The sequence below is a fragment of the Cyprinodon tularosa genome, unplaced genomic scaffold (genome assembly GCF_016077235.1).
Source record: "Cyprinodon tularosa strain WSP-4 unplaced genomic scaffold, ASM1607723v1 ctg195, whole genome shotgun sequence".
NCBI lineage: Eukaryota > Metazoa > Chordata > Actinopteri > Cyprinodontiformes > Cyprinodontidae > Cyprinodon > Cyprinodon tularosa.
This window is the reverse complement of record NW_024038707.1, coordinates 886,316-908,294: the sequence shown is the minus strand read 5'-3', so window position 1 is coordinate 908,294 and position 21,979 is coordinate 886,316. Positions and strand designations below refer to the sequence as shown.

The following is a 21,979-nucleotide window of genomic DNA, read 5'->3' as shown; positions in this document are numbered from 1 at the left end:
GCGTCCTCTTCCACAACATCTTCGTCCCCGCTTTCCTCCTCCAAATAAAAAATGGATGACGGAGGAGACTCATCCACGACCTCCGACACTAAACTCTCCTCCTCTTGCATGTTTCCTCTGTCCATAGCGTTCCTTGACAGCGTCGTTTCTAAGTCACCAATTTAGTGCTACTTGGTCCCAATGGAATTTCCCATTTGGAACCTGCTAGCACTAAGTTGCTAACTGGTTAGCAAGATGCTTCCGACAAACCGGTCACAACCAAACATGCTTGCAAACCTTTCGCCACAACAATCCCACCCTCTTGATAAACGACCAATCACATTTGCTTTATTCACTTGTGTAATGCCTTAATTGGCATTAACATTTATTAAACATCATTATCATGGCTTTTAAAATGCTTTATTTAAAAAAAAATAATTATAAAAACAATTTCGTCAGATATAACTGGTTCCGCATGTTTGCATGGAACTGCTTCCGGTTTATCGTAAAGATGTATGTTCGGAAAAGAAACACGAGGCAAAGAAAGTGCTAGAGAATAAGAAAATGCAAATTTCAACAAAAGTGGCTAAGTTGCTAACTGGTTAGCAAGATGCTTCCGACAAACCGGCCACAACTAAAAAGCTTGCGAACCTTTTGCTACAACGATCCCGCCCCCTTGATAATTGACCAATCACATTCGCTTTATTCACCCGTGTAAAGTCGGGCACCACTCGGGAGAATTCGGAAATGCAACCGCTGGAACAGCCGCTTCCCTACGACTTTAAATTTATCGTTGTTTTTTTTTTTTACTCTTGTTAAGAGTTATAACCCTGAAACAGTGTTTTTGTTTATTTTCATAAATATTCTTTACCTAACCCTATGTCTGCCTTTTATTTAACTTAAAAGGCCAAAACCCTAAAAAGGCCTCAATTAAATGTTTTTTTGATCAATTTTAACCTGCAGCTTTTTCACTAATCATTTTCTGGAATCTATACATGAAAACAAAAAAATATTTTGTTCAGAGAGCTAAAAGAAGAAACATTGGATTTTTAATGACTATAACATTACATTTTTGCATTTAGCTTTAAAAAAAAGTCTTAAAAACAAAACTGTTATCAAACCAAAGAACTGAAACATACTGAACTTGTTACACTGGTACGGTTCAGCCAATAGTTGACTCACCATGGATTAGACATTGATATATTAATTTATTAATATATTAATATTAAAATTAAGTTTAAGACATTCAATCATTATACTGCTAGCAAGAGAACTTCGTCTTAGCAAATTATCATATTTAGTTGAACATTGAAACACCATATCTAAGACACTTTTAGTTCAGGGTGGGCTATTTCTGTGGTTTTTTGAATAGAGGAACAGAGCATTCATTTAAGCATTAATTAAACCAAAAGAGCCACTTGTAGCTCTGGAAACTCCAGATATAGCAGATGAAAACTGAGATATCTAATATATGTTTATACAACATTTTTCTGATGTGGCAGTAACAAAATAGAGTCGGTGGCACAACCGGTTCCAGGTCTACAATCTGGCACGCTTGCCACCTGTACACTCCAATCCTTGGAGGTTTAGTTGCAGTGAGAAACACTTTAGGACAGCTGAGAGCTTCAGATAACCCATGCATGTTCAAAATAAGTTTCTTTTCTGTCCTTCATGTTTTAGATGCTTTTCCACTCAAGTAAACCGGATTCAAATGGTTGCATTACCTCCTCTGTAGCCATCAAATGCTGCAAAAGCCTGCAGATCACTTTTTCATTCAGGTCAGGTTTGTGAAGGCAGGGAGGCATCTAAGTTGGCTCTGAGGATCAGGGTTAAGAAACCCGGGTCTACATGACAGCATAGCAGCTCCTCTAAACGATGCGCCAGAAATGAGTGAGTCAGTCTGCTACTCGGGACGAAGATATTTCCACCCCCAGAAAAACAAAAAATAAAAATCAGCAGAAAGAAAAGACGAGTCCATTGATGAGCCAATGCTTTGCCTTCCACTCTGTACAAGAACAGAGTTGGATCCAAACGCAGCTTCTTCCAGCCATCCAGGAACAACCAGTACGATGGAGAAAATGCCTTCCAGATCAGAGAGCTGAACGTTTTTAACCCAGCTGGAGTCAGCTTTACATTAATGACAAAAACTAACCGGTTCCTTTTAACATTTGATCTGAGGTTCACTCAAAATGTTGGACTTTTTTATTTAAAAGTTGATCTTGAGGTCAGAGGAAAAACTTCTGAAAATCCACAGCATGATGTTCATCAATGAAAACCTCTTGATGGATTCTGATTGAATTGCAGAGAAAAATCTAATGAGGGAAACATTTTTGTTTTTATTCAACAGCACAATTAATGAATGTATAGTTTGCTTAAACAGACATGGTCACATGAGGATGAATAAAACAAGTTATCTGAAGAAGCTGCATGGTTTATAGACAGGTGAATACATGACAGAAAATTAAAAACAGGTTTGCTTTCAAACATGCAAGGTATGGTTCTTCAAAAAACATTTTGTGCTTAGAGTTCCACTTCAGGGCAGGAGGCCTCGGTTCGACAGGAAGGGTAAACGACACGACGACCTGTCCGTCATTCACCCCCCTCCTCTACGACACACGCAGGATTGCTGCTGGACTTGGTATCAACGCGTTGCCACTTTTTTTTTTCTTTTATTCTTCTTTTTAACAGGTTACATACGCGTTTGTTTTTACATCTAAAAAATACAAAAATATATATTACCTCTGTAGTTATTCAAGGAAAGCATTTGCACATGTAATAGTATCTGTTACCTTCATTCGGACTGTACCTCGAGGAGTAACGAGATCGGTTCTGTACATGATATTCAAGTAAACATCGGACGATAGGGTTTGATATACGAGGACCTCATGCACAACATAAGCAGTACGAAAGGAGACGGTTGAATAGAGCGAGGGGTTTGCTAAGCCCCTCGTTGGGTTTGGTTTGCTGAGCAGCAGCTCAAGGTGGATCCATGAGTTTTTGCACCAAAGGGGAAACAATGTAGCCTACTGTAGATAAACACGAGTTAAATGTTAAAATGATTGATTAAAGAGACTATTTCTGTTTCAGGTCGACTTAAAAAGAAAAAAAAAAGTCATCTATTTTTTAATCAGATGCATAAATGAAGCAGATGTATGATCATGACTTATTATGTAAGGAATTTGGTTTCATTACAACTGAATGCAAAGAAGATATTTTGCTAATTTCAATTAAAAAAATAAAGCAATCCAGAAATGAGTCAATAAAAGGTTTTGAGGTTTTTTTCCAGAGTTGTTTTCTTTTCTAAAATGTTCCTTTTTCCTAGAGAAGTGAGATTCTTTTTCGTTTTCTTACAGATTTTAGATTTTCCTTTTTTTGGGCAAATTTCTATCGCGATATTTTCACAAATTTCATTCTTTTCAATTTGCATTTTCCAGATCAAAATCAGCAGAATATAAGCAATCCGTTTTCAACAGTAAAATGTTGTTGCGAACATCCAGTAGAAATGAGTCGCTGACGAAGAGAAAATGATCTGGAACATGAGGTTTGAAAAGAAGGAAATCGATGAGATTCTACCTGAAAATCTGCAATTTGAAAATGAAAAAATCTGTAAATATATATATATATACATATATATGAAAATTGGATGGGGAAAAAAATTTAAATCCCTTTTTTTGCATGTCAAAGATTTTAGATTACAGATTTTAGATTTTCTTTTTTTTGGGCAAATTTCTATCGCGATATTTTTAATAATTTCATTCTTTTCAATTTGCGTTTTCCAGATCACATTCTCTTCACTTCCAGCAGAATATAAACAATCCCTTTTCGACGGTAAAATATTGTTGCTAACGTCCAGTAGAAATGAGTCGCTGACGAAGTCAAAATTATCTGGAACAGGAGGTTTGAAAAGAAGGAAATTGATAAAATTCTACCTGAAAATCTGCAATTTGAAAATGAAAAAAATCTGTATATAAATAAATATGTATATATATGAAAATTGGATGGGGAAAAAAATGTAAATCACTTTTTTTTTCATGTCAAAGATTTTAGATTACAGATTTTAGATTTTCCTTTTTTGGGGGCAAATTTCTATCCAATATTTTTACTAATTTCATTCTTTTCAATTTGCATTTTCCAGATGACAATCACCAGAATATAAACGATCCGTTTTCAACGGTAAAATGTTGTTGCTAACATCCCGTAGAAATGAGTCGCTGACAAAGTGAAAATTATCTGGAACAGGAGGTTTGAAAAGAAGGAAATTGATACAATTCTACCTGAAAATCTGCAATTTGAAAATGAAAAAAATCTGTAAATATATATACACCGGTATGTATGAAAATTTGGTGGGGGAAAAAAAAAGTAAATCACTTTTTTTTTGCATGTCAAAGATTTTAGATTACAGATTTTAGATTTTCCTTTTTTGTGCAAATTTCAATCGCAATATTTTTACTAATTTCATTCTTTTCAATTTGCATTTTCCAGATCACATTCAGCAGAATATAAACAATCCGTTTTCAACGGTAAAATGTTGTTGCTAACGTCCAGTAGAAATGAGTCGCTGACGAAGAGAAAAAATTATCTGGAACATGAGGTTTGAAAAGAAGGAAAGTGATAAAATTCTACCTGAAAATCTGCAATTTGAAAATGAAAAAATCTGTAATATATATATATATATATATATATATATATATATATATATATATATATATATATATATATATATATATATATATATGAAAATTGGATGGGGAAAAACATTTAAATGACTTTTTTTTGCATGTCAAACATTTTAGATTACAGATTTTCCTTTTTTTCGGCAAATTTCTATCGCGATATTTTTACTAATTTCATTCTTTTCAATTTGCATTTTCCAGATGACAATCAGCAGAATATAAACAATCCGCTTTCAACGGTAAAATGTTGTTGCTAAATTCCAGTAGAAATGAGTCGCTGACAAAGAGAAATTTATCTGGAACATGAGGTTTGAAAAGAAGGAAAGTGATAAAATTCTACCTGAAAATCTGCAATTTGAAAATGAAAAAAAATCTGTTAATATATATATATGAAAATTGGATGTGGAAAAAAAATGTAAATCAGTTTTTTTTGCATGACAAAGATTTTAGATTACAGATTTTAGATTTTCCTTTTTCGGGGGCAAATTTCTATCCAATATTTTTACTAATTTCATTCTTTTCAGTTTGAATTTTCCAGATCACATTCTCTTCACTTCCAGCAGAATATAAACAATCCCTTTTCGACGGTAAAATGTTGTTGCTAACATCCAGTCGAAATGAGTCGCTGACAAAGAGAAAATTATCTGGAACAGGAGGTTTGAAAAGAAGGAAATTGATAAAATTCTACCTGAAAATCTGCAATTTGAAATGAAAAAAAAAAAATCTGTAAATAAAAGTATATATATGAAATTTGGATGGAAAAAAAAATTTAAATCACATTTTTTTTTTGCATTTCAAAAATATACTTTTTGGAAAAAAAATAGGGAAAAAAATTTAACAAAAACTGAAAAAAAACTTTTTTTTTTATGAAAAAGATTTTTCAAAGTTTCATTATCAGAATTCCTTTTCTCTTTAACTTATTTTTTTTTCTTTTCCAAAACTTGTTCTTTGCTTTAAACAGTATCTGAACAACATTAACCCCCTAACTTACATTATATTAGCTGGTTAGCCGTTTCCCGCTGCGCTAGCTAGCCTGCTGCTTTATAGAAACGCTGCTTGTAGTTTAGATTCCTGTTTTATTAGCTAGCTAATGATAAGCAAGGCTTACTTCGTTTTACACCTTATGAATACATCTCCAAACTGCCATGTTGGTCTGATCTAACCAAGTTAAATCATGCAATAAATGGCTATATGTAGGGGAGGTAGCCTGCTGTTTGTTTTCCATCCTGTCAATCGTCTCATTAGCGGGACTTTAACTGTGGAAATGTGGATGATAGAAAAATTTAAGAGGTTCTGAAACAAACTTCTTAGAGAACAGAGGGGGAGTAACCCGGGTCTACTTTGAAGGCGGAGGAATATCCCGTTTTCTTTTCCCACATGTCAAAATGAAGGATTAGTATGAGGAGCACAGCTTGGGTTGATGCTTCAGGACCCGTTCCCACCCAAAATAAAAAAACAAACAAAAAAAACCAGGCAGGATTTGAAGTGTTTTCCCAAACAGATCTCATTCTGCAGGGAGGAAGCAGACCGTACTCCTCCAATGGAAGCAGTCTGGCATCTATTTTGTTTTTCCCCCCTCAAGGCAGCCGTCTCTCCTTCACCGACACATTTCCGAGTATCCTCAGGGAGGTTTCAGTCTTTTTCTAGCATACAGTACATTTTTAGAGCCACAACTTGCATAGTAGAACAGAACGTGATGCTTTAGGAACATTCAAATCCGCTTTTTTTTTCCCTCCTCATTTTTCGAATCCTGGAGAAAAAAAAGAACCAAAAAGAGGAGCTTTGTCGTCCTGTGAGGTCGGGTCTGGATGATGGTTTCTTTACAGGTGACAGTAATACTGACAGACTAAACAAATACTGCAGAGATCAGTGCTAATGTGAACACAAGCCGTGGAATAGAGGGGAATTCTTTTTTTTTTTGGGTTGGTTTAAAATAAGACTGCCATGTAGTCGGGTTTTAAACACACGCATACACACAAATATACAGGGAACTTTGGCTCAGTAGAAAACTCTGTTAAAAAGGAACATGTGCACCAAATGCGTATAGGCAAATAGAGATACTGCTGTAGAAAAGTCTGTTAATGATGCGGGGGGGCGCCGCCTTACTGGGGCACTCAGTGTTTATTAAACCACCGTGTAAACTTTGGGCTGGTTGGGCTCATCTTCCGTCTTGTGCTGCAGCGTTTGTCGTGTTTCGCTCCTGATGCTGATGGTTGGGGACGTATGGAAGGGATTAAAAAGTAAGAAAATAATATATTTTTTTAGAGTTTTTATAAAGATTAGTGTTCATTGAGGTTTTTTTCTTTTATACTAATTAGGTTCATGTGAAGTAAAACTTCAATGGTTCTCCAAGTCCTTTTCAATGTCTCTAACGGGGGAGGTTAAGCTGTTCGGAACGGCTCCCCCCCCTCCTCTCAGTTCATGGCGTGCTGGCGGATTGTGTGGAAGATCCAGTCCATCTTGGTGGTCCAGCCGCCGTGATGGGCGTCGTTCATCTGCTTCATGAAGTAGTCCAGGGCCTCCTGCTCAGACTTGTCTAGCGCCAGGGTCTTCCTGATGTACGCGATGTCGTCGAACGACTGCAGCTCAGGCATCCCCGAGCCCAGCATCATGGAGAAGAGGTTGATGAAGAGGTTGGCGTGCTGCCGGATTGCCAGGTAGGCCTTGTAACACATCTCCTGGAACCTGAGGGGCGAAAGAGATCAAGAGATTCTTGATCTGGGCTCAAGTTTCTAACCAAAAATGTTTATATTTGCCATCAAATTACAGAAAAACATCCGTTTTGCCTCCGAGTAAAGGTAAAAGGTATGCTTTATTACAGTAGTGAAAAATCTTTATACTATGGGGAAAATAAACCCCATAATATCCGAGCCAATCAATCATTTTATAAACAGAAAGGAGCTCTTTAAGGCATAGGAATCAAATTTGATGCAATAGAGGGGAGATAAAATATTTTGGATCGTCAACAGGGAGATTTTGTAAGGTGGATGAGAAGTACAAATGACCTGCAAACACAAAAATGATGCTAACAGCAAAGGGCAAGTGGCTTTCACTTTTCATTTGCCGAGAAACAATTTTTACTTGCCCAGTATAATGTTTGATAAATATAGTTCCTAATATTCATTTTTGTATATATCAATGAAACATGTTTGTTTTTTAAATGTTTTTTTGTAATTCAGTATTTTTTAAGTTTCCAGGTTCCTGGTGTGTATCTGCATGCGTCAGATAATAAACTCAAGCCTACATTACCGTGTTAACATGCTTTTCTATCCTTCCTGCACATTCTTTTCAAACTAAACTTTGCTTTAAACTGTTGTGTGCTTAGAAAAATATATTATTAAATATACTATATATTGCCATTTAAAAACACCATATCAATCTCTTTTACTAATGAAATATTGCTATATGTCATCGTTATGCTACGAAATCCCCCGAAAATTCACGAAATTTTGCCATATTTTTATATGTTGATATATTGACGCGGTATCGATCTATTTTACTAACAAAATCTCACAAGAATTTGCAAAATATCACGAGAGTTTGTAACAGAACGATGAAATTTCACCAGATTTTGAAAGTAAAATAGATCGATACCGCGTTTTTAAAAATCAATTTGATATCAGCATATGAAAATATATATGTGAGTATATTATTTTTCAAAGTGTCAGAAATGGATAACAAAACTGCTATTTTCAATGACTACTTATTTTTGTCCAGCTTTAACATCGGTATCGATATCGGTTATCGGCTACACGAGTTTTAAAATATCGGCATATCGGATATCGGCCAAAATCCCAATATCGTGCATCCCTAGTTTTAACACTAAATTCATTAAATCACTGCAAAAGTATTAGTTATAGGTATAAATAATGATCCACTGATTATTCCTTGCTGACCGGACTTTTCCTTTAACTGATAAATCTTCCCCAAAATTGCTCTAGCTGCTTGTGGTGTGAACGTAGCATTAGCAGAGCTGATCCGTCTCGCTGTGTTCTCAAAGATAATAATTATGTCAACTGAGGCGTTGGTCGAAAATAAAGCTTTAAATTTTCTCTGATTCAAAAAGCTCAGTTTGGACTAAAGTTGGTTTTACTGCGGCGACCTCACCTTTCAAATTCTCTGGTTTTTGTGCACTCCTGGGTTCCTTTGCTGATGACGATCAGAAAGTCCTGCGTGAGCACAAACGGGACCCGCTCTCTCTTGTACCCAAACTTCTTCTTCTTGTGGTCGAGGAAATGCCCAAAATCTATGTGGAACAGCTAAGAAAACACAGCAAAGAAAAAACAACAAGAAAGCGTTTGGAAACAGGAAGCGGGTGAGTCAGACGCAGTCGCCTCCTACCTGTCCGTCATCTTTCACCATGATGTTGCTGTTGTGTCGGTCACCGATGCCGAGGATGAAGGTGGCCACGCAGTAGCCGGCACAGGAGCGGGTGAACAGATCTATGGCCTGGTCGTACCTGGAGGACGGACAAAAGGATCAGCTGGTGTCTCTGTGACCCAAACGGGTGTGATCCAGAAGTAATCACACCCGTTCACCTCTTTAATGTTTAAGGTTTCAGTTGTCAAACTAACAAAAGAAGTTTCCCAATTTCTCTTTTTCATTTATCTATTTGTCATTTATCCCTTTATCCATTTACCCATTTTTCATTAATCTAATTTTCATTTAACCACTTTTCAATTTCCCTTTTTCATTAAGCCAATTTTTTTATTTATTTATTTTTCAGATTATCTATTTCTCAATTTCTGTTTTATCTATTTTTCATTTATCTATTTTTCATTTGTCTATTTTTCATTTACCCATTTTTCATTAATCTCTTTATCTATTTACCCATTTTTCATTAATCTATCTTTTAATTTAACCACTGTTCAATTTCCTGGTTTCATTAATCAATTTCTCATATATCCCTTTTTTATTTACCAATTTTTCTTTTATCTATTTTTCATTTACCATTTGTTTGAAAAAAATTTAATTTTCCCATTTTTCCAATTTCCCTTATTCATTAAGTAGTTCCTTATTTTTTAATTTATCATTTAACATATGATAATGAGGGGCGGTGTCTTCAGGCTACAATGGCAGCCTATTGGTTGGTTAGATGCAACTGCAGCGCTCAGTTCCTGTGGACTTTCCCTCCGAAAAGCAGTCTAGAAATGGCGAACACAGAGGGTGCAGCGCGTTCTGTAATTCGATCGGCAGCCTACCTAAGAAGAACCGATACCCTGAAGTTTAAGCATAGCAGCTTTTTGTAGTAAAAACAACTCACAGTGAAGTCAAATATCACATAAATGACCTTACATGCTCCAGAAAAAAACAAAACAAAAACCAAAATAGAAAATGTTATTAGTAGATATGACTGTCTATCATGGTGAAAGCACCAATTAGACGATTAAACGCGGGGATGGAGGAGCTGAGAAGATGGCTGCATGAGAACCACCATAGAAATGGAGCTAGAAGGGATTAGATAAAGTATTCCTGTGATAAAGGAAGAAAAACACCAACTAACTGAAATATTTTTGTCCTGAAGTAGGTAGATGTAACATGCATTAACTGTAATATTAAATATAACTTTAAATAATTAAATACAATAAATCATTAAAGATTCAAATTTATTTTTCAAATTTCTATGTATTTTTAGGGGGTTGTCAGTTCAGATTTTTGGAACTTTCTGTTCTATCGTATTAAAAAAGCAATAAAATAGCTTCAGATTTCACCAGTAAATAAATAAAATGTAGAGGGATGTTAATACTTTTGAAAAAGCTGTATGAAAATGCTCACATTTCTCCCTTGTTCTTATCTTTGAGCCACTGATGCAGTGCGTGGCTGTTGAACTGCAGCGCCCCCTTCAGGCCTCCTTTGCACTGGATCTGCATGATGGTGTGAGAATTCCTCACCACTTCGATCAAACCCACACAGTCGCCGATAGACAGGCAGCCGTACGGCAGCATCCTGGGAGGGAGAGGAGAGATAAAAAAAATATATAAAGGAACAGAAATGATGGATTAGTTTATAAAAAGATGAGCAGAGAGGGGAGGGGGCTTCCACTCTAAAAGCCCACCTGCATTCCTGCTGTCATGAGGAAGTGAGCAGCCTACCTGAGATCAAGGCCCTGGTTCTGCCAGATGTTCTCCATTATCCTAATGATCTGCAGCGTCAGCATGTCCTGCCTCAGATCTGCAGAAGCATCAAGGTGAATAACTGTGAATATTAGCTGCTTTGATCAGCTCCGCCGCGTTTTTTGTGGAGCAGCTGCGTCAAAGTCGAGCCGAAATGAGCTGCGACCAGAGCGAGAATCTAAAACAACACGTTTGTGAATTCTGTGTAAAGAGCAGGAGGATAGATGAGTGTCTGCGCCGTGACACGCCCTGCAGCCTTCAGCCGGATGCTGCATTTGAGTGGAGTCAGAGAGGAACAGCGTTTGGAAGGCACAACTCACCGTCTCCGTTTTTGAAGATGATTTCATTGTTCTGAAAAAGCAGCTCTGACATCATATCTGGGTTTTCCCAGTTTAACCAAAGAGGTCGCTTTGCAGATGACATCATCCTGCATTCCTCCAGGCTGAAACAGAAGCAAAAAAATAATAATAATTTAGCAGACAGTCGGCTCTTCTTCACTGCATCTGTGCTCGTTGGGACGGATCAAACTGTCGCTGTCACTCCGCTGAGTCATGCAGCAGAGCTTTCTAAGTTCTTTCTAGGCATGGCAGGCAGGACTATGCAGGAATACTTAACAGCTCCCATTTCAAACATGATTGTGGGTGGGTGGGGGGTATACCGGAGGTTTCCCAGCTGATGTGCAGGATTCAGCGGAGAGGTAAAGCTTTGTAGTGCATCCATGTAGTCAGGCCTCTTCATCTGCTCGACCAGAAACTTCATTTGAACCTTTTAAGAGATAAAAACAGTAAACTGTCATTTCCGCCTGATAACCTGCTGCTGAGCTGCTGCAGCACAGATGCAAACACTACAGCTCCAACTCATCCGCAACATCTACCATTCTAAACAACATGCAGCTTTGCAAGGTTATTTTTTTTATTAACATGCTCCCCCTGGTGGCTATTTGTGAGCATTACAGTTTTTGCACCGATGTGAAAGATTTTAATCTACAAACATGCAAAAAAGAAAAAAAACATCACCTATAGTGAAAACATCTAGAAATAAAAAAGATCTTCATTTTATAGAGCTTAATTGGTTGGGAAACATTTGGCTTTTGATACAAGTACTGAGTTTGGATGGGAGTAAAAACCAACCGTAAGCAGAACAGTATGGAGTGAAATTTGTTCCACTATTTTTTTAAGCACAGTAAACTTATCTGTTTACTCCATTTTTGTTTTTGCATTATTATTGTTTATTTTATTGCATTCTCTTCACTTCAAGCCCAATACAAAAGCTCACTCTTGACAAAGTTAATGTTGCTAACGGTCAGAAGACCAATACAAATGCTTCTTTGCTCCCCTCTCCAGAGGAAAGCGCGCCCCCGGAAGTGAAGAGAATGTAATCTGAAAAAAGTATTTTCAAAACAATGAAATTTGTAAAAGTAAAATCGGAATCCATGTCTTTTTCTGTCTCCTTGAACCCCAGTGGGCCTCAGCAGATGGCCGCTCACACTGAGCCTGGTTCTGCTGGAGGTTTCTTCCTGTTAAAAGGGAGTTTTCCCTCTCCACTGTCGCTAAAAGCTTGCTTAGTGTGAGGGATTGCCTTCTAGTTAATAATGCTTAGATAGAAAACTTTGAATCAATTTGACTGCATGATCTGGTTAAATTGTAAAGTGCCTTAAGATGATGTGATGGGAATTGGCGCTATAGAGATAAACAAAATTAAATTGAATAATTTATTTTTTTAAAGAAAACGAAATAAAATAATTGCAAAATTTAAATATATTGAAAAAAAACAGACATTTGAAAAAATATGAATATTTGAACAAATAAGATCTAAAAATGAATGAAAACATTTAGAAAATGAAACTAAATCTGAAATAAAAATCTGAGAAATTAGGCAACTTTGTCTGATTATAAAGTTTTTAAACCTTCATTTTTGTCACAATTCTATTTACAAAATATGTAGTTTTTTTGTTTTGTTTTAACAACGATGAAATAAAGTTAACTTCATAATAGTTTGGCTTAAATTCACAGATAAAATCCAAACTGGAACAAATGTAACCATAACATAAAGGATTGTTTTTCCTTTTAAATAAAAGCTACCAGACCACGTCAGAGAGTCTCTAAATAGTACGAGTCATTCTTTTATGAGAGCGTTAACAGAGCGGCCTCTCAGGAATCCTCCTTGACCCGCTAACTTCACCCCTGCCTTCGAAGCTTCCTCTCTGCTGAAGGGGCAGCAGCATACGTGCTCTCCTGCCGCTGAGCGCTCAGAGTGAGTCGATGACAGCCTGAAGGCTGTGGGGTTCACCTGCTACAGCACCTTTCTTACTTATAGGTGCAAATAAAGAGCTAAATGTGTTTAAAAACTGTTTTCTCGGCTCATTAAAACAGCATTTCGGCTTCATGTGCTGGGCAGAACCCTGATTCACTAAAAAAAATGAGCGTAGCGACTGGTTTCAGCATAGGAGAGATACATTTCAATCTGAAATAAAAATCTGAGAAATCAGCCAAGTTCTTCTGATTATAAAGTTTTTAAAGCTTCATTTTTGTCACAATTCTATTTAAAAATTCTTTTTTTTTTTTTTACAACAATGAAATAGTTTGGCTTAAATTCACAGATCAAATCCAAACTGGAACAAATGTAACCATAACATAAAGGATTGTCTTCCCTATTAAATAAAAGCTACCAGACCACGTCAGAGAGTCTAAATACGAGTCATCCTGTAATGATGGCTGATTCAGCACCTCAAACGAGATACTTTTCTTTACGCCCAAAGATGCTGACAAACGTTACAGCCAGAGTCGCTCCCGTTAACTAACTGTCTGCTCTCCTGTAAGCAGAAAGCTAAACGTCCAGAGCGCGCGGATCCGTCTGCAGACCGGTCCAGATGTCGGCTAGATTAAACCCGCAGCCCTCCCCGGATCAGAGCAAACAGCTGGCAGCTGTCGGATTACCTTCTGCGCCTCATCTTTTTTCTCTTTTTTGAGCAGGTCGGTGAGGTTGATGAGTTTCTCCATGGCTTCCACCTGCCTGCTCAGGTGCTTCAGATACACGCCGCACGCCCGGCAGTACGACTCCAGCAGGAGGCCGAACCGTTGGCTCACCGTCTTGTTGTGCATCTCTGATCTTCACGCACACATGAGAAAAGAAGTAAGCGTTAGCAGGCTGTACGCTAATGGCTAATCTGTCAAGACATCATTAAAAAAATAAAAAATAAAGAAAACACCAGACTGCTAAGGTGACATTCAAACAATAGCTTAACCTTTCAACAAACCAACGGCTCGATCTGTCGGGAAAAAAAACAAAAACACCTTTTTGTTCTTTTTTAATTAACTCACTTCAAATGCCAGAAGAAGAAATGTCCTATCCTCTGATTGGTTAATGCCTTTTTCAGCAGGAAGCGTGCAAGCGGGTTATCGAGATACTGCTCATACTTTAGAACCTGGGCACAGACGGTGTGAAAAACAACTTCAGCTCTCCATGCCACGCTGAGAAGGTTACACAGAGGAGGCGTCCCCTCCTCCATCGGCGGCGCTCACCTGGACCAGCTGGATGAGGTACTGCGAGAGTTTGTCATCCGTCAGGTATTTCTCAAGGCACTTCACAGCAAACTCTCTGATCATGGGGTCGGGGAAGTTGCAATCCAGCAACTCCATGGCTTGCTCTGGCCTAATTGCAGGCCAGTCTTTTAGAAGGCAATACATCTGGAAGAACAAAGCGGGAACGGTTTAAGTGATGCGCTCCCTTAGGAGAAAGTTGTTTTACGCTTCGGAGAATCTCAACTCACTTGTGCAACCTCATCCCTGGAGTTCCACTTCACAGCCAGGAGGATCTTGGGAAGAATATCCGGGATGTTGATGCAGTGATGTCTGAAAATCAGGGAGAAAAGAAGTTGTATTATGAGTTTGGCAAACATCCAACCCAGGCTGATATAAGAGACTTTTTGCAGCTGTATTTTTAGACCAGTTTTTGCAGAAACACTGCAAAACCTGATGTAAAAATAAGAACAAATTTCTTAAAAATAAGCATATAAGAATTTGTATGTTTACTCCTAAAATTAGATCATTTTATGTACTTGTAATAAATTAATGGGAGTTTTTTTTATTTTATTTTAAACATTAATCATCTTATTCCAGTGGCGAATTGTCTTTCTTACGCGCTCAGATCAATCTGTTAAGAACAAATTGACCTGATTTTGATTTTGGAGTCTTTTCCATGATAAAAAGAACTGGGCTTTTCAGCAGAATAAAACAGAACCGGTGAGATCCAAACCTTTAAACATCTAACTTGGACTGAAAATAACTGAATCTTCTCTCAGTATCGGCTTCAACACCGAAGACTGTTCAGATTTGGTGATTTCTACACTGGAAAAAAGATCTACAAAATAAGTAAAAATGTCTTAAATTAATTGTCTTTACCCTTAATTTGAGTAGGTAAATGTGATAGTTTGCCAATGGAATGAGTATTTTTACTTTTAAATAAGATAATTAAATAAAATACACTTGAAATAAGACGATGCAATTGTGTTTTCTTATTTTAAATGTAGATTTTCTTGTTCCTTTGGTAAAATGTGTCTTTAACCTCCTCAATCCAAGAAGAAATACACTAACTTTAAGAAAAAATATTTATCTAGATTTGGATTTTTTTCAGTGTAACCTCTGATCCCGCAGCAAAACCTGAAATCTAAGGAAAGGTCAATTTTTCTAGAAATAAGAGTAATTTCCCTTGATTTAAAGCTGGGATAAAGTGTTGAATTAAAAGTACTTTACTGTAATATATTACCGTAAATTCTAAAGTCTTGCGATATTCAAATACTAATGATTAAAAATAAAGTTTTTTTTTTTTTTAGGAAAAACGCTCTTCTGGTTCTGTTACTTTTTTTGTCCATACCAAATCCGTAAGTGTGATGTCATCCCGGGAGATAAGCTAGCCAACATGGTGGACATATACACTGAAACATATAGCAATAGTGATGAAAATCCTCATCCAGGGAGCGTTTTTTATGGAAGAAAAAAAGTCTCATTGGAATCTGCCTTTTTTTTTAACACCGAATTTTAAACACTGAATTTTTTTAGACATTGAATTCCTTACACTCAATTTTTATCTGGTAAAAATCCACCAGAAAAAAATTCTGCTGCAAAAAATTCAGCCACAAATGTGTTGACCTTTTGGTGAACTCAAGCCAAAGCAATCTACACTCGATAGAGTCGAGCAGCTTCTAGCCAATGAAATTAGCTCATTTGGTCACGTGACACAATGGCTGCGCTCAGCGCTGTTCCAGGCAGAATTACAAAATGTCAGTTAGCTACAAACAGACAACTATTAAGAGTTTTTCCTCTTATCAGACTGGGTGAAACAGCTGAGCCGATCACACCGGTTTGCCGCCGGCCGCTTCTTTCGGATCAAACCAAGAGCCTTGGCAGACAGGGGTGCCGCACTAGCTGTGATCGGCTCAGTTGTTTCACCCAGTCTGATAAGAGGAAAAACTCTAATAGCTGTCTGTTAGTAAAATTCCTCATTCAGCCTGGAACAGCACTGAGCGCAGCCATTGTGTCACGTGACCAAACGAGCTAATTTCATTGGCTAGAAGCGGCTCGACTCTATCGTGTGTAGATTGCTTTAGCTTGAGTTCACCAAAAGGTCAACACTTTTGTGGCATAATTTTATTGCAGCTGAATTTTTTTCAGGTGAATTTTTACCAGATAAAAATTGAGTGTAAGGAATTCAATGTCTAAAAAATTTCTGTGTTTAAAATCCGGTGTTAAAAAAAAGGCAGATTCCAATGAGACCGTTTTCTTCCATAGCTTTTCAAAATAAAATAGAATCCATAAAAACGATGCTAAACCTGTTACACTTCATCATTATCCACTGTTATTATGTTCTGAATCACTATATGATATTCTTGATATAAAAAGCATCTAACACATTGTGTAACATTTTTCCGTGTGCAGTGTTGATGATGTTGAGGATGAAGAAGATTTGACCTCCTACTCCCTGAGGCGGAGAGGAAGGAGTTATCTGTGAAGGACTACAAGCTTCATGGGGGAAGTTGGACTTTTTTAACCAGCTGATTGGATCTTTTTCCTCATGTAGAAAGAGCAGGAAGTTGTTTCTGACAGGTTTGCATCACTTTGTGACTTGTTGCTGTGATAAACAGCTACCTGTTGAACAGGAAGCTGTGCGGCAGACTGGATCAGCAGCTGCTGAAACACCAGGCTCTGAGGAGCAGTCCACAACAGGTTCCACAGGCCTGTCAGCACATCCCTGCAGCCATTGCTGCAGCAACATCAGTATTCCAAGAAAGCCACATGCGGGAAATGCAGGGTGTTTGGGGAAATGCGCTCGCTTCATGTGTGAGGTGTGTAAAATCCCTGTGTGTGATAGTGGGCATCACTGCTCCTCTGATCAGATCAAAAGCTGATCTTTATTCTGTATCGGTGTATTAGTTAGCAGGGTCCTACAGCATAAGGCAAGTTAAATTCAAGACTTTTTAATGCCACTTGAAATAAAAATTTAAGACCATATTCACAAGAAACACAAGAAAAACCTGCTTGCGACAACTTAACCCAAAGGTTTATTTTTACATAAACCACTGCACTAATGTTTCAAATTTTGAAAAGCTTCCCATACAGGAAGAAAGCTAAAAACACACAAATGACAGATATATTTGAACAACTATTTAACTGAATTCACAAACTTTGTTTTAGCAGGGAACAAAACAAATCAGTTTTAAAGCCACAACATAACCAGTGCTAAGTCTTTTTGCAGCTATTTTTCTTTGTATGGTTTTCTTAGTATGTTTGATTTGGTGATAAGTGGCGGCGTTGCAGAGACAAGGGTGGAACTAAACTGAGAAATACCAGCTGTTTCTCTGTAACTCCATTTTGACGCCTTATGTTTCGTGCTTCGCATGTGCGACTCCACTGCCTTAATTCCAATCGTTCTGAGCTTGAATGACTTCTTGCACTAAATCCACTGAGCCTCATGTATGTTCCCTGGTTTTAGGCATGGAGAAAACTCTTGGCTGGAGACAATTTTCGTTACATTTACACTTGCTCATATTTTCCAGACAAAAAGTTAATGGTGCATCTCCCAAATGTCCCGGCCGAAACAACGCTTTTATTGGTTCCGCTATCGGGACGGAACCAATAATGGGGAGCCGTTATTTTTTTTTTATATATAAAAAAAAAAGGTAAATTTTAATGTTTTATTTAGATTACAAAAATAAATTGTAATAAAAATAATCCTATTTATGATGTTTTAAAAATTAAGACCTACGAAAGATTTAAGACATTTTAATACCAATTAAGACCTTAGTTTTATTTTGAAGAATTCAATGCCTTTTAAGACTTTTTAAAAACCCGCGGGAACCCTAGCCTCGTGACACCATCCTGATCTCGCGAGCTTTCAAGGTTTTACTCACAGATCAGTCTGGAGTCTCTCCGTTGAAGAAAATTTGGAGCCGTTCACCAAACGAACGTCCAATCAGCGTTGGCTTTGAGGCGGGTTGAGGTGTGACGCAACGAGAAGCGCGACAGTTCAGTCTAAAGAACATGGCGGCTTCAGCCGATGAAACTAGCGTTAGCGTGGCTATCGAGCAAGTTTTATCGGAATTACAGGGTATTTCTTCACTGAAAGAAGAGCAAAACACTGCTCTGGAGGCTTTTCTCAGAGGAAAAGATGTTTTTGCTCTTCTCCCGACTGGTTTCGGCAAGAGTTTGATCTATCAATTGGCTCCTCTTCGTCGTCGTTCTGTTACGACATACAGGTGCTGGTCATAAAATTAGAATATCATGAAAAAGTAGATTGATTTCAGTAATTCCATTTAAAAAGTGAAACTTGTATATTATATTCATACATTACATACAAACTCATATATTTCAGATGTTCATTTTGTTTAATTTTGATGATTACAAATGACAACAAATGAAAATCTCAAATTCATCATATCAGAAAATTAGAATATTGTGAAAAGGTTCAAAATTGATGGCCCCTGGTGCCACACTCTAATCAGCTAATTAACTCAAACCACCTGCAAAAGCCTTTAAATGGTCTTTCAGTCTAGTTCTATAGGCTACACAATCATGGGGAAGACTGCTGACTTGACAGTTGTCCAAAAGACGACCATCGACACCTTGCACAAGGAGGGCAAGACACAAAAGGTCATCGCTAAAGAGGCTGGCTGTTCACAGAGCTCAGTGTCCAAGCACATTAATAGAGAGGCGAAGGGAAGGAAAAGATGTGGTCGAAAAAAGTGTACAAGCAAGAGAGATAACCGCACCCTGGAGAGGATTGTGAAACAAAACCCATTCAAAAATGTGGGGGAGATTCACAAAGAGTGGACTGCAGCTGGAGTGAGTGCTTCAAGAACCATCACACACAGACGTATGAAAGACATGGGTTTCTGCTGTCGCATTCCTTGTGTCAAGCCACTCTTGAACCACAGACAGCGTCAGAAGCGTCTTGCCTGGGCTAAAGAGAAACAGGACTGGACTGCTGGTGAGTGGTCCAAAGTCATGTTCTCTGATGAAAGTAAATTTTGCATTTCCTTTGGAAATCAAGGTCCCAGAGTCTGGAGGAAAAGAAGAGAGGCACTTCATCCACGTTGCTTGAAGTCCAGTGTAAAGTTTCCACAGTCAGTGATGGTTTGGGGTGCCATGTCATCTGCTGGTGTTGGTCCATTGTGTTTTCTGAGGTCCAGGGTCAACGCAGCCACATACCAGGAAGTTTTAGAGCACTTCATGCTTCCTGCAGCTGACCAACTTTTTGGAGATGCAGATTTCATTTTCCAACAGGACTTGGCACCTGCACACAGTGCCAAAGCTACCAGTACCTGGTTGAAGGACCATGGTATCCCTGTTCTTAATTGGCCAGCAAACTCTCCTGACCTTAACCCCATAGAAAATCTATGGGGTATTGTGAAGAAGAAGATGCAATACACCAGACCCAACAATTCAGAAGAGCTAAAAGCCACTATTAGAGCAACCTGGGCTATCATAACACCTGAGCAGTGCCACAGACTGATCGACTCCATGCCACGCCGCATTGCTGCAGTAATACAGGCCAAAGGAGGCCCAACTAAATACTGAGTGCTGTACATGCTCATACTTTTCATGTTCATACTTTTCAGTTGGCCAACATTTCTATAAATCCTTTGTTTTTATTGGTCTTCAGTAATATTCTAATTTTCTGATATGATGAATTTGAGATTTTCATTTGTTGTCATTTGTAATCATCAAAATTAAACAAAATAAACATCTGAAATATATGAGTTTGTATGTAATGTATGAATATAATATACAAGTTTCACTTTTTAAATGGAATTACTGAAATCAATCTACTTTTTCATGATATTCTAATTTTATGACCAGCACCTGTATGCTTCGTTGATCTGATTGGTTTATTTGGCCCGTCTATCACCAACATAGGCCAATCAGCTAACCAGTATTTTCGCCCCTTCCCAAAATTACTGCATCGGAAGGTTTCCAGATGGATACGCGGAGCAAATCCATCTGGCGGGGAGTCAGGTTAGCGAAACCCTGCTTACAGCACAAAATTGCACAAATTTCCAAGGCAGCTTGTTTCACTGTAATGAGCCTCATATTCCTCTTCTACACGTTTGGCTTCCGGATAGACGAGTCCGAGTAGCGCCATCTCACTGCGGAGCTCAGTCCAATGTGGTTTTTAGACGTACAGTGTGAGCTCCAAGGAAGCCTTTAGGCATTTAAACGTCATTTAAAAACGTTAAAAAATCCCTTGGCGAACAGGTTAAGCAGGTAAGACTTTATCAATGCAATAATATGATTTTTAATTAAAATAAGAAAAGTTGGCTCTATTATCTTATTCCGAGTGCATGATATCAATTCATTTTAATTTAGGCAAATTCTTAACTTGTTTTTAGACTAGTTTTATCAGCTAACTAATCAGACCTGATATGAAATCACCAAGTTTCCCCTCTGGCCATTTAAAGCAGACATAGATAAATGTACCTGTGCCTCCACAGGAAGTCCTTCTCCTGCTCAGTGATCTCAGACAGCGGGTCTCGGTTGCACACCTGTCTCAGCTGCTCATTATCGCTCTCAGTCAGAGGGTTGTCCCGCGCAAATCTGTTACTCTGGGAAAAAAAAAAAAAACACGTCAAACCCTTCAGAGAAACGGAGCTGCGTTTCTTTTTTCCCCCGCTCTTACCGATCCGTTGTGACTGTAGTTAAAGCCCAGCTCTGTAGATATATTCCAGTTGGCGTGTTCCTCGATCTGGCTCATATTGGGGAACTTCACAGGGCAGCTGAAATGGTCGAACTCCAGCTCCAAGCAAGGCGTTTCCTGTGTGGGTGAGAGAGAGAGAGGTGATGCTGGTTGTTCAGGTTCTGAACAGCTTTTCTATCCAGGCGGAATCCCACGGGGCTGACGGGCCGACCCCCGGAGTGCTCACCTTGTTGGGGTTGGAGCCTGTGACCCCGATGGGATTGAGCAGGTCCTCCAGGCCGTGTGGGACCGGCCACAGGTTGAGAGCCATCTTTCCTGCTACTAGCGTGTGAGTGTAATCAAAAAGGTTGATGTTGCCCCAGGCCAGAGGACAATGCTCCTAAAGGGGGAGACGAACAACAACAGATGAGAGGCTGAAGAGGAAAATGCTTGGAAAAGCTAGCAGCTTTGGAGCAGACCACTGCGCCACATCCTTGTTTGAACTTTCAAACAAACGGTTTTCTTTTCCCTTTGATTCTAGCAGAAACACCACATATGAGGACCAACTTATGCAAAGCATACCGTTTTTTCTTTTTTTGTCAAAACATCTTTTTCAATAATAAAAGCAGGATTACAAAACAGAGGAAGGTTGTTTTTAATGCATCTCTACATCCTGACAGAGGAGCTACAGATAACAGGCAGCGGATCTTTAGCCTCTTTCCATCTGACTGAGCGATTTATTCACTTTTACTGTCAAAGGTTAATGAACAGTAAGTTCTTGAAATTAGTGTAAGTGATCCGTGAATGGATAGGGATTTAGGAATATAATAAAAAGGAAAATCTCCCTTAATTTTCTTATTATAGATGCTAAACATTCCATTAGTCGATCGTTTAACTTATCGGTTTGAATGGAGAGCAAATATGTTTATTTCAGGAGTTTTTTCTCCTTTTTAGTTTTCATTGAGATTTTATTTAAAGGCATACTATGCAACATTTTTCAGTTAATTACAGTGTTCCATAATGTTTTGGATGATTAAATGAGTCATT

General features: G+C 38.1%; 1 protein-coding gene across 2 annotated transcripts in view; it reads right to left on the bottom strand.

Moving 5' to 3' along the window:
• Positions 1–5,569: 5,569 nt before the first annotated feature.
• Positions 5,570–21,979, bottom strand: part of LOC119782549 (phosphatidylinositol 4,5-bisphosphate 3-kinase catalytic subunit alpha isoform) — a 32,603-nt gene continuing 16,193 nt past the window's right edge. Inside the window, exons 7-20 of one of the 2 annotated variants that reach the window (XM_038283560.1) lie at positions 21,180–21,332; positions 20,936–21,070; positions 20,737–20,861; positions 14,535–14,616; positions 14,287–14,451; positions 14,086–14,189; positions 13,702–13,873; positions 11,424–11,530; positions 11,086–11,207; positions 10,745–10,823; positions 10,428–10,598; positions 8,994–9,111; positions 8,760–8,911; positions 5,570–7,337 (exon numbers count right to left, since the gene is read on the bottom strand). In XM_038283560.1, the coding sequence (XP_038139488.1) occupies positions 7,067–7,337; positions 8,760–8,911; positions 8,994–9,111; positions 10,428–10,598; positions 10,745–10,823; positions 11,086–11,207; positions 11,424–11,530; positions 13,702–13,873; positions 14,086–14,189; positions 14,287–14,451; positions 14,535–14,616; positions 20,737–20,861; positions 20,936–21,070; positions 21,180–21,332 (1,956 nt within the window). In that variant the 3' untranslated portion in view covers positions 5,570–7,066. The remainder of the gene's footprint in view (positions 7,338–8,759; positions 8,912–8,993; positions 9,112–10,427; positions 10,599–10,744; positions 10,824–11,085; positions 11,208–11,423; positions 11,531–13,701; positions 13,874–14,085; positions 14,190–14,286; positions 14,452–14,534; positions 14,617–20,736; positions 20,862–20,935; positions 21,071–21,179; positions 21,333–21,979) is intronic. The other variant, XM_038283559.1, reaches the window with a different exon arrangement.